The 18,316-nt window shown below is 40.9% G+C and overlaps 1 protein-coding gene across 1 annotated transcript in view; it reads right to left on the reverse strand.

Moving 5' to 3' along the window:
- Nucleotides 1-18,316, reverse strand: part of DNER (delta/notch like EGF repeat containing) — a 333,590-nt gene that overhangs the window by 99,813 nt on the left and 215,461 nt on the right. The window contains 1 exon segment of the mRNA XM_007453261.1: nucleotides 6,285-6,398. Coding sequence (XP_007453323.1) covers nucleotides 6,285-6,398 — 114 coding nt within the window.

Below are 18,316 nucleotides of genomic sequence, written 5' to 3' on the forward strand. Positions count from 1 at the left end.
ACAGACTCACAGACATAGAGAACAGACTTGTGGTTGCCGAGGGGGGTGGGGAAGGGATGGATTGAGAGTTTGTGATTAGCAGATGCAAACTAGTATATATAGAATGGATAAACAACAAGGTCCTACTGTGTAGTGTAGAGAACTATATTCGATAGCCCGTTATAAACCATAATGGAAAAGAATATGAAAAAGAATGTACGTGTGTATATATATATATATGTATATATACATATATGTGTGCATATATATATATATATAACTGAATCACTTTACTGTACAGCAGAAATTAACACATTAAAATTTAAAAAAATTTTTTTTAAAGATCTGCATGTCTGACAGTGGATTCAACGTTGCATTCTAAGAGTGAGAGGATTGAATGTGAAAGTTCTAAAGTTCTAAACCAAACATAACATCTACCCAGTTTCAATACTTGCCATCATAATTGTAATGCAACAGCAGTTCATCCAAATTTTATTTATCTGTAATCCTAGCCAAGGGTGTCACACCAGAAAACGTCTTTACATTCATGTTTTTAAGATACATTTGATCAAATGATATTTCTTCAAAATAGTCATGAAGCCCCCTATGCTCACTTCGTCTCTGATTACCATATGCCTTCTCTAATAGGTGGATGCCAGGAAGGTCATTAGATTCTATGAGGCTTGCCAGCACAATGCAAATGGTCACAGAGGCAGGGCCGACAAATGTGCTTTACTGCTGAATGTTTTTATCACCACTGTTTTCTTTTTATTCTTTGTTCTACTTTGTTTTTCTAAGGAAAAAATTTTTTAATGAGATGCTGAAGCAAAGACGATGGCTAGACAGTAATACACAGATTTTACTTATTTGTGTATTCAAAAATACTCATATATTTAAATATACATATTTAAATACCAATAAGCGGTGATGCTAAGTATTTATAATTAGTCCTCCTCAGAGTAAAAATGCATTTAGTTCAAAATTTAAGGACCTCGGGCTTCCCTGGTGGCGCAGTGGTTGAGAGGCCGCCTGCCGATGCAGGGGACATGGGTTCGTGCCTTGGTCCGGGAAGATCCCACATGCCGCGGGGCGGCTCGGCCCGTGAACCTTGGCCGCTGAGCCTGCACGTCCAGAGCCTGTGCTCCGCAACGGGAGAGGCCACAACAGTGAGAGGCCCGCATACCACAAAAAAAAAAACACAAAAATTTAAGGACCTCAAAGTTCTAAACCAAACATAAAGACAATATCAATGTAAAGAATATATACAGAGGCAATAAAACCAGCTCCCAATTATTTACCTTTGTTGTTTTCAATAAGTTAAAAATAAGAAAACACTCATGACAAGTTTACTTTTGTTTCTTAACAACGCTACTCTAACCAGAATCTGAAACTGCACTTTTCAAATATGGACCTAGCTAAAATTAAGTCGAAATTCAAAGAAAAGACAGGGCTCGTTGATGAAGGATAAAAATGTAAGTATAGAAGAGCGAATACCTTCCAGAAGGAGAACTCATGTGATAATTACTGTACAAGCGGTCTCTCAGCCCTCCCTGACCTTGAACTTCTGGAGAGAGGTTAAAAAGAGATGGGTCCTCAGGAAAAAATGTAACCTCTAAGGACTCAGCCCAGATCAGATGGAAAAGGCTCCTTGAAGGAAATAGGATGAAGATTAAAAGGACAGAAAAGAGCAAGGATGTGAATGAACAGTGTTGAAAGCACTATCCAGAGGGAAAACCAGTTTTAATAGCTTTCTGGACTGGGAGAGATTATTGTAAAAGGATTTCACTGCACTTACCAAAAAAAAAGGAAAAAAATAATTTTTCTAGCTTTTTCCAGGCTTAAGATTTTTAAGCAGTGACATTTAGAAGTTTTAAAACCCAACAAACTGAATTTATTTTACTCATGACTATGGTTACAAAGACCATCTTTTAAAATAAACAAAATAAAATTAACTTTAAAGAATATATTCAGAGATGGTACAGGCCAAGGGTTAAGAATGTTAGTGCTAAGTTACCTGGGTTTCAATTTCTAGCTATGTGATCTCAGGCAAGTTATTTACCCTCTCATGCCTCAGTTTCTCAATCTGTTCAATGGAAATATTAATATAATTTGCTTCATAGTATTGTAACCTTCTAATGAGTTACTAAGCATAGTGTGAGTGACGTCTAAGTGTTGACTTTTAAAATAAATTAATATACAAATATTTATTAACCTCCTACTAACATAAAATATGGAACTAAAAGCTCCATGATAGGATAATGAGAGTTAGTAAGAGAGAGATAAATAAAATACATTTCCCACCCTCAAAGAATATCACAGGGGAACAGGGCAGACAGAATCAACACAACCATGCAAAGGAGCAAGTAAAAATGGGGCAGAGAGCAAATAATATTAGGAAATAATTACTTATTTTCTTTGGTGTGGCACTGTAGATATCAAGGAGAATGTTCTTATTCTGATTTATTCTGTTCTTAGACTGATTTATTTTGGGATGAAATGTGATGATGCCTATAATTTACTTTCAAATTACTTTGCCAAAAAACAAACTATAGGGACTTCCCTGGTGGCGCAGTGGTTGAGAGTCCGCCTGCCGATGCAGGGGACACAGGTTCGTGCCCCGGTCCGGGAAGATCCCACATGCCGCAGAGTGGCTGGGCCCATGAGCCTGCGCGTCCGGAGCCTGTGCTCCGCAATGGGAGAGGCCACAAGAGTGAGACGCCTGCGCGTCCGGAGCCTGTGCTCCGCAATGGGAGAGGCCACAACAGTGAGACGCCTGCGTACCACAAAAAAAAACCCAAAAAACAAAACACAACTATAGATGTAAATACTAAGCAAACATGCCAAAATGTTAATCACTGCGGGGGGCAGGGTGGGGGGGAAAAAAAGAAAGAAAAGGAGGCAGGCAAGGGTCAAGTGCTGGCTCTGAACTTTAGAACACAGTGTGGACTTGAAACGCTTTCAAACTTGTTTTCACAGCGTGGCTGATATGAGAAAACTCCTGGAGACGCAGGCTTTTTCTAAGTGCAAGGTGCTCTGTAAATGTTAGTTTCTACAAAAAGCACCGTAAGAACAGGTCAGTGGGAGGGGCTGCTTTTAAAATGCTGGCTGCTGGGAGGCTTCAAAACATCGCAATGAATCCTTCCGCACTATAACAGAAGCCACTTTCCCTGGTCTATCTTCAGTGAAGGTAAACCTCCTGATGAAAGTCTTCCTATGAAGACTTGCTGGGAAATTCATCTCCATCATTTCCATTCTAGACCATCACATTTTCTCTAGGCTTTATCAAGACAGCATGGAGGAAGTGATAGGCTACCGGGTAAAGGAGGAGGTCTCTAGACAACCCTACTGACGGCCAGGTTTAAATGACTGTGTATAGACCAAGGTCTCTGTGTATAGACTTGGCCCAGACATCCCCGCTCACTTCCAGACTCACAGCAACTGCCCAGCTGCCACCTCCACTTGAATGTCACACTCAACATGTCCAAGATAGAACACTTTTCCTCCATGTTTCTTTTTCTCCACGAATGGCACAACCAACCGTAAAGTAAGAGAAGCCGCAGACTTGCCCCGTCACTCTCCCTCCCCCTCCATATCCCATCCATCTCCAGGCCCCTCCCTTTTCCCTGCCAAGTTCTCCCAAATCCATCAGCTTCTCTCCTTTTCAAATTCTACCTTCCCTTCCTAGCAGTCAACGTCGATTTCCCAGATTCCTACAATAGTCCCACAAACTCTTCTGCTTACTCCCAGTCTTCTCTCTCTCCAACCCACATTCCACACTGCTCCACAAGAAAAATGTCAAATTTCTGTTTAAATTTTTCAGTGGCTTAATAGTAATAATCATTATTAGGAAAACAGTCATGATAAGGTGTGCCTAATACTTACTGAGCACTTACCCAGGCACTGTGCTATAAGCACTTTACCTAAGCATCTTCTCATTCCATCCTCAGGGGCCCTAGGAAGTGGGCGTTATCACTGTCCCAATTTTACAGATTAAAAAACTGAGACACAGAGAAGTATGGAATCACTTGCCCAGGCACAGAGCTGGTGAGCAAGAGGCAAAACAGGCTTCAAACCTAAGCCTCTGGCCTCCCATCTGGGTTGAATATGACGTGCCCCAGCACCACGCACAAAGCCCTGTGAAGCCCTGAGGACTCAGCCATTGCCACCCACTTTCTTCCCCTTTCCCTTTGCTCCTTGGTGATGCCCTCAACTGCGCCAGCCTCCTTCTCGTCATTCAGGGTCTCCACAAGTGGGCATCTCTCCCAGGTCCCCAAAGCTAAGCAGATCCTTTTGTGTCTTCAAGGCACCGATTCCTGCACTTGTAACTATGGACTTACCTGTGTCTGCACCATGGGAGGGGCTTTGCCAACCCTAGGGCCCACAACCCAGCTCAGTGCCTGGCATGTAGGATGTGCTTGGCAAATCTTTATAAACGAGAAAACGGAGCATGAGTGAGCACAAAATTCCTGGGCTCTGGTTCAAGGGTCATCCTTTACTACCAGTGTGACTTTGTGCAAGTCACTACCTCTCAGAGCCTCTGGGCTGGCATCTGAACTTCCCAGCAGCAATCAGAACTATGATGATAAAGCACTTTGGAGCTTTCCAAAATCCCATTCGATCCCAAAATGTCCCTGTGAGGGAAGCAGGGTCCTCATCACACATATTCACTAGAAAAGGGAAAGGAGGATCGGATAGGGTTGGGGAATTAATGATTTGTCAGCAGTCAATCAGCCGCTGACCCTGAAGCCCGCCCTTGACTCTAAGCACAGCCTACAACCAGAGTTAGATGGCAAACGAGTAACCCAGGGTGCGGCAAAGCTGTAAGAAACTGCCCAGCGCTCTGTACATTGGGTGACAATTGGTGCCGCTGACTCAGTCATCCGCCTGCCAACGTTTCCAGTTTTCCCATTTGCTTAAGACACTCAAGTGAAGAGTGGAGATGGTCCAGCACATATAACTCCATCATCATGGTAACCACATCCATCACAAGCACACACAGCTTGGGGATAACCAAAAGAGGCACAGCCACTCGTTCCTGCCTCTGCCCAGGGGAGCAGAAGCCGGGACACAGAATTCACTTCCTTAGCCACTGCACTGTTCAGTGTTCAAAATATGGAAGGGTATGAGGCACTGTCGACAGTGGCTGCCGCCCCTGGCAACCCTGAGCCCTCGGGTTACCCAGGAAGTCGGTGGCCTTTTATCAACACCCATCTGTACCACTGCCCCACTGCAGCCTCTCAGCCAGGGGCAGTTCAGTTATTCTGAGTAAAGAGATGTTTCCTTATACACGCAGACACTACATTTAATCTCTTCAAAGGATGTGAGCCTATTCTATGTAGCTGTCAAGGTCACTTCTGTGGATCAGGAGCTCACATGCTCCTGATTATTTTAGGGAGAAAAAAACACCTCTAACATCATGTTATTCTTACAATATTAAAGGTTTAAAGCAATCCCTTCCATAGCATCCCTCCAAGCAGAAATGGGAAGAAAACTTCCTCCAAGTACAAAATCATTCCTTGAACACCAGTTCCATAGCTGGGATTATCTGCCTGCTTCTTCAAGGTGAAACTGAAAACAGTACAACTATTTTTTTTATTAAAAGTAGCTCTAGGGCTTCCCTGGTGGCGCAGTGGTTGAGAGTCCGCCTGCCGAGGCAGGGGATGCGGGTTCGTGCCCCGGTCTGGGAAGATCCCACATGCCGCGGAGCGGCTGGACCAGTGAGCCATGGCTGCTGAGCCTGCACATCCGGAGCCTGTGCTCCGCAACGGGAGAGGCCACAACAGTGAGAGGCCCGTGTACTGCAAGCAACGAGAGAGGCCACAACAGTGAGAGGGCCGCGTAACGCAAAAAAAAAAAAAAAAAAAAAGTAGCTCTAAAGATGTGGCTTTCCGGGGGACTAGAAGTCTCCAAGATGTTATAAAGTTGATTTAAAGACAAAAACAGATGAACTTCATGTTGAAATTTTTTTAACGTAAACCAAATGCATAGTTTAAAAAATAGGAATCTTAACAAGTGAAACTTGCTATTAGAAAGAAATTCCATTTTATTATAGTTATTCATTTTCAACGTATAAATGAAAATTGCAGAAATTTTGAGATTATGTCTAATATTCAGACATCATTTCCAAGCTATTCTAGCACAGAGCTTAAAAGGAAAGGACCATCTGATATACTGTTTTACGAATGGAACAAAATAGGAAGTTCTCTTGAGTAGAGATTTTTCAGAAAATTGAAGTACAAGGTCATCAAATTAATGTATGATTTAAAATGGAAAACATAAGTTATTCCTGGGGTAATAATATTTACCTTCTGGACACTGGCAGGTGAATCCACTGAGATTAGAAATGCAGGTTGCTCCATTTCTGCATGGGTCTAGGATACAATAGTCAATCTTGGATTGGCAAAGCTCTCCAGTATAACCTGAACAAAACAAGACAGACATTTATAAAATGTTTTGTCCCAAAACTCTGATGAACCATCCCATGAATTGATGGAGTCAACTAGTACCCATCCAACCAAGGCAGCATCATTAAACTAGTCTCCCAGGCAATCCTTCATCTAATTTGGTTTTACAACAAGAAACAATCAGAGCCATTTAGAATCATAGTTCAAAAGTCATTTGCTTTGCAAAAATCTTTATTGCAGGACTTCCCCGGTGGCGCAGTGATTAAGAATCCACCTGCCAATGCAGGGAACACGGGTTTGAGCCCTGGTCCGGGAAGATCCCACATGCCGCAGAGCAACTAAGCCTGTGCACCACAACTACTGAGCCCACGTGCTGTAACTACTGAAGCCCGCACGCCTAGAGCCCGTGCTCCGCAACAAGAGAAGCCACTGCAATGAGAAGCCCATGCACCACAATGAAGAGTAGCCCCCGCTCGCCACAACTAGAGAAAGCCTGCGCAGCAGCGAAGACCCAACGCAGCCAAAAAAAAAAAAACCTTTATGCAAAGAGATACTTTTTTCAACGTTAGCTCTGAATTTTATTTTGAAATATTAGTCGGAACCTTCAGAAACTGAGCCTGAAGACCACTGTCCTTTCCTTCTGACCTAAGGAAAAACAGGCTCTGTAATGTCTTGCTTGACCACTGAGATGATGGCCACTTTCCCAAGGTCATCCCAGTACCTATTAAAAAAAACCACTAGGAAAATTGCCAGGTAGGTATTAAAATTTTTTAACTTTTTATATTTTACAGCTAGAAGACCCTCGGTGTTCAATTCATGCCCTATCCCTTCATTTTAAAGACAAAAAGGTTGAGACACATATAATATTAAGCACGTGACTATATGAATCTTAATTCTAATTTGAAGCACAAACCCAATCCAGTAAATTTTCTCGGTGAAGCAAGCAAGCCTCCAGTGGTGATTTTTTGGGGTGATAACGCAACCACGTATGTGTGATGAGAAAATAAGGACTTGTATCTATTGGAATACCCGTGCAGCTGAGAAGTCTCAAATAAATTCCAAATACTTTGTTAACTTTGAAAACAAAGCCCCCCCAAAAGGCAAGTTTAAAAAATAACATGCAATTATGTTTTTTAGTTTAAAGTGGAAAATGATTATGAAAGAAAATTTGGAAAATACAAGATTTAAAATAGAAAGAGAAAACGTTACCCTTAGTTATGTTATTTGAGTGACAGAATCATTAATACATTAGAGATAATTCCTATCAGAAATGTTTATGCACAGGTATTTCCTACAAAATTATAATCATACTCTAACATTTTGTGCTTTCCAGGATGTACATAAAGTACATTAAAAACTTGTCTTTCTGAATTATTCGTCTTGAAAGACTGTCATTAGCATTTGTATTTGCAAAAATAAATCAATGTTAGGAGAAAGATGATTGGCCTGAGCTTCAATGACCTGCCAAACTAGTCTAAATTACAGACTGTGATCATGGAGGCCATTGTTTGCAATCCTACTCTTCCTTACAGGCTTTAAAACTGTCTAGGGGACTGTAGCTTATTCATGGGTATGAGAAGAGTAAGATAATCATGTAAACTAAAAATCCAAACACCAGGACAAAAATCTACTCCAAAATTCAGAACAGAATACCTTAATATAACAATTTTATGTTAATATATTTTCAAATAAAATGTCTAAATTCAGAATTATTCACACTTCGTCCATTTAATTTCATCTAGTCTCCTCATACTTCCATATCATCCCTGTGGGTATCTTAAAGAAAATTTCTTGTCACCTATAAAGACTTCATTATGCATCCCTAACTAAAAGAGATTTATTTTGAAAAGATCACTTTTAATGGCCTCCTTAATGAATGTCTGGTCCCATTTACAAATTTAGTTAAACACTCTATATTTATTAATATCAATAATTTCTTTTTAAGAACGACATTGTCTGATAATACACAAATCTTCCCATGCCTTTAATTTGTTCTTATCTAATAGATCTAAATGGTTTTTTGTTTTTTTGGTTTTTTGGCCGCTCTGCATGGATTGCAGGATCTTCCTTCCCTGACCAGGGACTGGATCCGGGCCCCCTGCAGTGGAAGTGCAAAGTCCTAACCACTAGACAGCCAGGGAATTCCTTAACAGATCTAATATTAAATTAAAACTATAAGCAAGGTGAATCTTCAGTGCTGTTAAATGCTCCAATATTGGACTCAAGTTTAGGAAGATATCAATCCAAGAGGATAATCCACGTTTGTGATGTGGGGATGTTAGGGATTGTCATAATGGTTAGGGGGTCACACCAGCATTCCATGGTGGAGATGCTGAAGCCCTGCACTGCCTAAAATGGTCCAGAATAACACAGTTTTCTCACTCAAAAATGCCAGTAGTCCCCTCCAATGAAGAACACTGCTCAAGGATCAGTCACTGTACCATTGCTTTCTGTTCCCAAGCTTTAAAAGCGTTATATATTTGGGGTTTTTTTCGTGTGACTTTTTTTTTTAACACCTTTAATGGAGTATAATTGCTTTACACTATTGTGTTAGTTTCTGCTGTATAACAACGTGAATCAGCTATATGTATACATATATCCCCATATCCCTTCTCTCTTGCGTTTCCCTCCCACCCTCCCATTCCCACCCCAGGGCAAGGAGCCATGAGCACCCTGCATCTGACTCAAAGGGCTCTTAAACACCAGTGAGTCATTTCTTAGACCCTCAGACAGCAGAGACTTACCTGCAGTTGTCAGACAAATCATTGGCATTGAGCTATATGTGATACTCTGAGCTGGATACCTAAGCCTTGTAGATCTCCCTTCCTGTGTCGTTTGTTTTTTAATTTGATGTCATAACCACAGAGTCAAAACTAAATGAGGGATTGGTAGGACTTTAAATGAACAAAGACCATTAAAGCTTTGCCTGGGTTCTTCCTTCCACCCTGCAGAAAGCTAGTCCCTTTCTGGGGAATGAAGTAACTATGCCAATCGTGAATAACGTCTCTTTATCCTACCGAAGCAGTGACAGGCACCCAGAGGACCTGGTAGAAGATGGTCAAGCCAGACTGTGATGGCGTCAACACAGTGGGTGGGAGAGGTAGTAAGCGGTGACCACTGGTGTGTGTCAGGGAGGATTTGTTCCAGCACACACACGAATGTACGTATTTCAGGCATTTCAGGCCTTGAAGATCTACACTGTAAGTTCCCAAGGGGAAGGTTGACAAAACACAGAGAAATGCCTGTGTAAAGACACAGAAGGATGCAGAAAAGATGTGACTGTCATTTACACTTCCCTAAAAATACACAGCAGTGACACGCTTCCTTCATTTGGGTTCCCAAATGACAGAAGTCTATACCTAACTATGGAGGCCAGTACCAGTAAACATCCCCATTCCTGTCCTTCCAGCTAGCAATATGGCACCTCCTCAAGACCAAACCATAAGCACTCATGGACCGCCTTCCAAATTATCATCACAACCATATGACACCATTCATATTGCCTAGTTCCAGTCATTGCTGCCTCCCACCAGGACTCAAACAATGGTCCCCCAACTCATCTCTTGATGAGTACACTTGATTTCTTAAAATCAATTCTACATGGGAGCATCCAGAGAGATCTTTTTAAGACATAATTTATATCCTATTACTTTTATATTTAAATCCCTCCAGTGGTTTCCCCAAAAGCTTGGAATAAAACCCAAACACTTTACCCCATGGCTAAAAAGCACACCATGACCTGGCCCCTGCCTCCTCATCTTCACTCTTCCCAATGACCACAATGCTGCAGCCTCCTGGGGCCCTGTTCTGTTCCCAAACATGCCCAGCTCCTTTTCAGTCTTTAGCACTGTTTTCATGCTGTGGTCTCAAGACCACACAAGGACACGAGAGGGACGCTGGATACAACACAAGCAGATATGATCCTGCCCTAGAAAGAGTCGTATGGTGCGAATTTTAAACTGTAGTGTAATACAGAAATAAATAAGAAGAAAGTTAGCAACTAACTTTAGGAGGGGAGGGGGATAAGATGGAGACGCAGTGGAATTTCATCTGGCAAATCAGGAGATAAAGACAAGAGCAGTTAGAGGATTTGGTTGAAGATGGCAAAGTACAAGGATGTGCGCTCACTCCCTCTTGTGAGAGCACAGGAATCACAATTAACTTCTAAACAATCATCAACAGGAAAACACTGGAACTCACCAAAAATGATACCCCACATCCAAAGAGAGAAGACACAGTGAGATGGTAGGAGGGGCGCAATCACAATAAAATCAAATCCCATAATCGTTGGGTGGGTGACTCACAAACTGGAGAACACTTATACCACAAAAGTCCACTCACTGGAATGAAGGTTCTGAGCCCCACATCAGGCTTCCCAACCTGGGGGTCTGGCAACGGGAGGAGGAATTCCTAGAGAATCAGACTTTGAAGCCTAGCAGGATTTGATTGCAGGACTTTGACAGGACTGGGGGAAACAGAGACTCCGCTCTTGGAGGGCACACACAAAATAGTGTGCACATAGGGACCCAGCGGGTAGGAGCAGTGACCCCACAGGAGACTGAACCAGACCTACCGGCTAGTGTTGGAGGGTCTCCTGCACAGGTGGGGGGTGGCTGTGGCTCACTACAGGGACAAGGACACTGGCAGCAGAAGTTCTGGGAAGTACTCCTTGGTATGGTCCCTCCCAGAGTCAACCATTAGCCCCAACAGAGACTGTAGCCTCCAGTGCTGGGTCGCCTCAGGCCAAACAACCAACAGGGAGGCAACTCAGCCCCACCCATCAGCAGACAAGTGGATTACAGTTTTACTGAGCTCTGCCCACCAGAACAACACCCAGCTCTACCCACCACCAGTCCCTCCCATCAGGAAGCTTGCACAAGTTTCTTAGATAGCCTCATCCACCAGAGGGCAGACAGCAGAAGCAAGAAGAACTACAATCCTGCAGCCTGTGGAAGGAAAACCACATTCACAGAAAGATAGACAAAATGAAAAGGCAGAGGACTATGTACCAGATGAAGGAACAAGATAAACCCCCAGAAAAACAACTAAATGAAGTGGAGACAGGCAACCTTCCAGGAAAAGGATTCAGAATAATGATGGTGAAGATGATGCAGGACCTCGGAAAAGAATGGAGGCAAAGATCAAGAAGATGCAAGAAATGTTTAACAAAGACCTAGAAGAATTAAAGAAGAAACAAACAGAGATGACAAACACAGTAACTGAAATGAAAACTGCACTAGAAGGAATCAAGAGCAGAATAACTGAGGCAGAAGAACGGATAAGTGACCTGGAAGGCAGAATGGTGGAATTCACAGCAATGGACCAGAATAAAGAAAAAAGAATGAAAAGAAATGAAGACACACTAAAAGACCTCTGGGACAATATTAAACACACCAACATTCGCCTTACAGGGGTCCCCGAAGGAGAAGAGAGAGAGGAAGGACCCAAGAATATATTTGAAGAGATTATAGTCGAAAACTTTCCTAACATAGGAAAGGAAATAGCCACCCAAGTCCAGGAACAACAGAGAGTCCCAGGCAAGATAAATCCAAAGAGAAACATGCCGAGACACATAGTAATCAAACTGACAAAAATGAAAGACAAAGAAAAATTACTGAAAGCAGCAAGGGAAAAATGACAAATAACATACAAGGGAACTCCCATAGGGTTAACAGCAGATTTCTCAGCAAAAACTCTACAAGCCAGAAGGGAATGGCACAATATATTTAAAAGGGATGAAAGGGAAGAACCTACAACCAAGATTACTCTAACCGGCAAGGATCTCATTCAGATTTGATAGAGAAATCTAAAGGTTTACAGACAAGCCAAAGCTAAGAGAATTCATCACCACCAAACCAGCTCTACAACAAATGTTAAAGGAACTTCTCTAAGTGGGAAACACAAGAGAAGAAAAGGACCTACAAAAACAAACCCATAACAATTAAGAAAATGGTAACAGCAACATATATATCGATAACTACCTTAAACATGAATGGATTATGCTCCAAACAAAAGACACAAGCTCACTGAATGGATACAAAAACAAGACCCATATATATGCTGTCGACAAGAGACCCACTTCAGACCTAGGGACACATACAGACTGAAAGTGAGGGGATGGAAAAAGATATTCCATGCAAATGGAAATCAAAAGAAAGCTGGAAAAGCAATACTCACATCAAATAAAATAGACTTTAAAATAAAGAATGTTACAAAAGATAAAGAAGGACACTATATAATGATCAAGGGATCAATCCAAGAAGAAAATATAACAATTATATATGCACCCAACATAGGAGCACCTCAATACTTAAGACAAATGCCACTAGCTATAAGAGAGGAAATCAACAGTAACACAATAATAGTGGGGGACTTTAACACCTCGCTTATGCCAATGGGCAGACCGTCCAGACAGAAAATTAATAAAGAAACACAAGCTTTAAATGACACAATAGACCAGATAGATTTAATTGATATTTATATGACATGACATCCAGAAACAGCAGATTACACTTTCTTCTCAAGTGCACATGGAACATTCTCCAGGATAGACCATACCTTGGGTCACAAATCAAGCCTCGGCAAATTTAAGAAAATTGAAATCATATCAAGCATGTTTTCTAACCACAACACTATGAGATTAAAAATAAATTACAGAGAAAAAAACGTTAGAAACACAAGCACATGGAGGTTAAACAATACGTTACTAAATAAATGAGAGATCACTGGAGAAATCAAAAGGGAAATCAAAAAATGCCTAGAGACAAATGACAATGAAAACATGATGATCCAAAACCTATGGGATGCAGCAAAAGCAGTTCTAAGAGGGAAGTGTATAGCAATACAAGCCTACCTCAAGAAACAAGAAAAATCTCAAATAAACAATCTAACCTTACACCTAAAGGAACTAGAGGAAGAAGAACAAAGCCCAAATTTAGCAGAAGGAAAGAAATCATAAAGATCAGAGCAAAAATAAATGAAAAAAAAACAAAGAAAGCATTAGCAAAGATCAATAAAACTAAAAGCTGGTTCTTTGAGAAGATAAACAAAATTGATAAACATTTACCCAGTCATCAAGAAAAAGAGGGAGAGGACTCAATAAAATTAGAAATGAAAAAGGAGAAGTTACAACAGACACCATAGAAATACAAAGCATCATGAGAGACTACTACAAGCAGCTCTATGCCAATAAAATGGACAACCTGGAAGAAATGGACAAATTCTTAGAAAGGTATAACCTTCCAAGACTGAACCAGGAAGAAATAGAAAATATGAACAGACCAATCACAAGTAATGAAATTGAAACTGTGATTAAAAATCTTCCAACAAACAAAAGTCCACGACCAGATGGCTTCACGGGTGAATTCTATCAAACATTTAGAGAAGAGCTAACACCCATCCTTCTCAAACTCTTCCAAAAAATTGCAGAGGACGGAACACTCCCAAACACATTCTACAAGGCCACCATTGGCCTGATATCAAAACCAGACAAAAATATCATGAAAAAAGAAAATTGCAGACCAACATCACTGACGAATATAGATGCAGAAATCCTCAGCAAACTACTAGCAAACAGAATCCAACAACATATTAAAAGGATCCTACACCATGATCAAATGGGATTTATCCCAGGGACACGACGATTCTTCAATATATGCAAATCAATCAATGTGATGCACCATATGAACAAATTGAAGAAGAAAAACTATATGATCATCTCAATAGATGCAGAAAAAGCTTCTGACAAAATTCAACACCCATTTATGATTAAAAACTCTCCAGAAAGTGGGCATAGAGGGAACCTACCTCAACATAATAAAGGCCATATATGACAAACCCACAGCAAACGTCATTCTCAATGGTGAAGAACTGAAAGCATTTCATCTAAGATCAGGAATAAGACAAGGATGTTCACTCTCGCCACTATTATTCAACATAGTTTTGGAAGTCCTAGCCATGGCAATCAGAGAAGAAAAAGAAATAAAAGGAATACAAATTGGAAAAGAAAAAGTAAAACTGTCACTGTTTGCAGATGATATGAAACTATACATAGAGAATCCTAAAGATGCCACCAGAAAACTACTACAGCTAAACAATGAATTTGGTAAAGTTGCAGGATACAAAGTTAATGCAAAGAAATCTCTTGCATTCCTATACACCAACATTGAAAAATCAGAAAGAGAAATAAGGAAACAATCTCATTCACCACTGCAACAAAAAGAATAAAATAACTAGGAATAAACCTACCTAAGGAGGTTAAAGACCTGTACTCAGAAAACTATAAGACACTGATGAAAGAAATCAAAGATGACACAAACAGAGAGAGAGAGATATACCATGTTCTTGGATTGGAAGAATCAATATTGTGAAAATTACTATACTACCCAAAGCAACCTACAGTTTCAACGCAATCCCTATCAAATTACCAATGGCATTTTTTACAGAGCTAGAACAAAAAAATCTCCAAATTTGTATGGAGATACAAAAGACCCCGAATAGCCAAAGCAATCTTGAGGGAAAAAAGAAGTTGGGGGAATCAGACTCCCTGACTTCAGACTATACTACAAAGCTACAGTAATTAAGACAATATGGTACTGGCACAAAAACAGAAATATAGATCAATGGAACAGGATAGAAAGCCCAGAGATAAACCCACACACCTATGGTCAACTAATCTATGACAAAGGAGGCAAGGATACACAATGGAGAAAAGACAGTCTCTTCAATAAGTGGCGCTGGGAAAACTGGACAGCTACATGTAAAAGAATGAAATTAGAACACACCCTAACACCATACACAAAAATGAACTCAAGATGGATTAACGACCTAAATGTTAAGACCAGACAGTATAAAACTCTTAGAGGAAAACATAGGAAGAACACTCTTTGACATAAATCACAAGATCTTTTTAGACCCACCTCCTAGAGTAATGAAAATAAAAACAAAAGTAAACAAATGGGACCTAATGAAACTTAAAAGCTTTTGCACAGCAAAGAAACTATAAACAAGATGAGAAGACAACCCTCAGAATGGGAGAAAATATCTGCAAACGAATCAATGGACAAAGGATTACTCTCCAAAATATATAAATAGCTCATGCAGCTCAATTTTGAAAAAACAAACAACCCAATCAAAAAATGGGCAGAAGACCTAAATAGACATTTCTCCAAAGAGGACATACAGATGGCCAAGAAGCACATGAAAAGCTTCTCAGCATCACTAATTATTACAGAAATGCAAATCAAAACTACAATGAGCATCAGATGAATGGATAAAGAAGATGTGGCACATATATACAATGGAATATTACTCAGCCATAAAAAGAAACGAGGGGCTTCCCTGGTGGCACAGTGGTTGAGAGTCCGCCTGCCGATGCAGGGGACATGGGTTCGTGCCCCGGTCTGGGAAGATCCCACATGCCGCGGAGCGGCTGGGCCCGTGAGCCATGGCTGCTGAGTCTGCGTGTCTGGAGCCTGTGCTCCGCAGCGGGAGAGGGCACAACAGTGAGAGGCCCGCGTACCACAAAAAAAAAAAAAAGAAAGAAAAGAAACAAAATTGCGCCATTTGTAATGAGGTGGATGGACCTAGAGTCCATCATACAGAGTGAAGTAAGTCAGAAAGAGGAAGACAAATATCATATGCTAACACATATATATGGAATCTAAGAAAAACAAAATGTCATGAAGAACCTAGGGGTAAGACAGGAATAAAGACACAAACCTACTAGAGAATGGACTTGAGGATATGGGGAGAGGGAAGGGTAAGCTGTGACAAAGTGAGAGAGTGGCATGGACATATATACACCACCAAACGTAAAATAGATAGCTAGTGGGAAGCAGCCACATAGCACAGGGAGATCAGCTCGGTGTTCTGTGACCTCCTGGAGGGGTGGGATAGGGAGGGTGGGAGGGAGGGAGACACAAGAGGGGAGAGATATGAGAACATATGTATATGTATAACTGATTTACTTTTTTATAAAGCAGAAACTAACACACCACTGTAAAGCAATCATACTCCAATAAAGATGTTAAAAAAAAAAAAAAACTACAATGAGGTATCACCTCACACCAGTTAGAATGAGCATCATCAGAAAATATACAAACAACAAATGCTGGCGAGGGTGTGGAGAAAAGGGAACCCTCTTGCACTGTTGGTGGGAATGTAAATTGATACAGCCACTATGGAGAACAGTATGGAGGTTCCTTAAAGAACTAAAAATAGAATTACCATATGACCCAGCAATCCCACTACTAGGCATATACCCAAAGAAAGCCATAATTCAAAAAGACACATGCACCCCAATGGTCACTGCAGCACTATTTACAATAGCTAGGTCATGGAAGCAACCTAAATGCCCATCGACAGATGAATGGATAAAGAAGATGTGGTACATATATACAATGGAATATTACTCAGCCAGAAAAAGGAATGAAATTTGGGTCATTTGTAGAGACACGGGTGGACTTAGAGACTGTCATACAGAGTGAAGTAAGTCAGAAAGAGAAAAACAAATATCGTATATTAACCCATATATGTGGAATCTAGAAAAATAGTACAGATGAACTGGTTTGCAAGGCAGAAATAGAGACACAGACTTAGAGAACAAAAGTATGGACACCGAGGGGGGAAAGTGGGGTGGGGGTGGGGTGGTGCGATGAATTGGGAGATTGGGATTGACATGTATACACTAATATGTATAAAATAGATAACTAATAAGAAACTGCTGTATAAATAAAATAAAATAAAATATTTTTTAAAAAGCAGTTAAAACTGAATCACATAAAGGAGAGGAGGACCTAACAGAATAGCATTAAAGTCACCCCTAGAACCAATTAGGGAGATAAACAAATGTCTTAGGGGAGCTAAAGAAATGTAAAATCCAGCTAAGCGGAGATGGAGTTAGCTACAATCTTAGTGGGGGTTACAAACAAAATCGGAACAATTAGGTCAAGATGTCTCTTGAACCCAAGGACTGTGCGTTGTGAAATCAGCCCCATTTGCAGAGTCCAGACCGGAGCTGACCGTAGATGGAGACAGTAAGGAAAAGGATGGCCCCTGTGTGTTCATCACTGGTATGAGAATTGCCCTGGATGCCCAGGTCCTGTAAGACAGCCGAAAATCTCTCTCCCAGAAACAACCTTGGTCCTCTGAGCACCAGATCTAATTCATTTGGGTCAAGAACTGCAATTAGCTAGAGATAATAAAGCTCTTCCCTTAGTGGGATGAGTCTTGTAACCCAGAAAGAGATGGAGCCAGATAAGGAGATGATGCTACAATGACAGAGATCTGAGCCCTGGGATTGTCACCTGGCATCTGGGTTAGGCTGATCTGAGCGTGTTTGTGTGCAAAGAAGGTGTCACGATGGAGAAAGTGTGGTGCATGAGAGCAATTATCAGACTTAGGATTCCAAGTAAAACGTTTAGTTGAGAAAATTTTTTTTTTTTGGGATGAATTTTAAGTTGAAAGACAGGGCTAAGGCAACACACATTGAGATGTTTGACAGGCCTTGAGAATCACTATAATTTCTTAGTTTAATTCTTATAAGGAAACAAACACAAAAGATAATTTCAGATAGCCCTGCCTGTGTGTAATAGCCACTCTAGGATATCAAAATGTACTTACACTACTGCACTGTACACTTAAAAATGCTTACAATGGTAAGTTTTATGTTATGTTTATTTTACCACAATTTTTAAATAGTTAAAATTGTAAATTTTATGCATTGTATATTTTACCACAATTAAAAAATGTATGAAAACTTCTGGAAGAACTCTAATAACAGAAACAAAACAAAACAAAACCTCAGCCCTAGTGGCCCACCATCACTTTGCATCAGCTGTTCCCTCTGACCCTGCACCCTTCTGCGGCCACCCCGGCCCATTAGTCAGGTCTCCACTCAGAAATCAGCTGCTCAGACCTTGTGCCTCTTTCCC

Source organism: Lipotes vexillifer, unplaced genomic scaffold, assembly GCF_000442215.2.
Source record: "Lipotes vexillifer unplaced genomic scaffold, Lipotes_vexillifer_v1.1 scaffold471, whole genome shotgun sequence".
Classification (NCBI taxonomy): domain Eukaryota; kingdom Metazoa; phylum Chordata; class Mammalia; order Artiodactyla; family Lipotidae; genus Lipotes; species Lipotes vexillifer.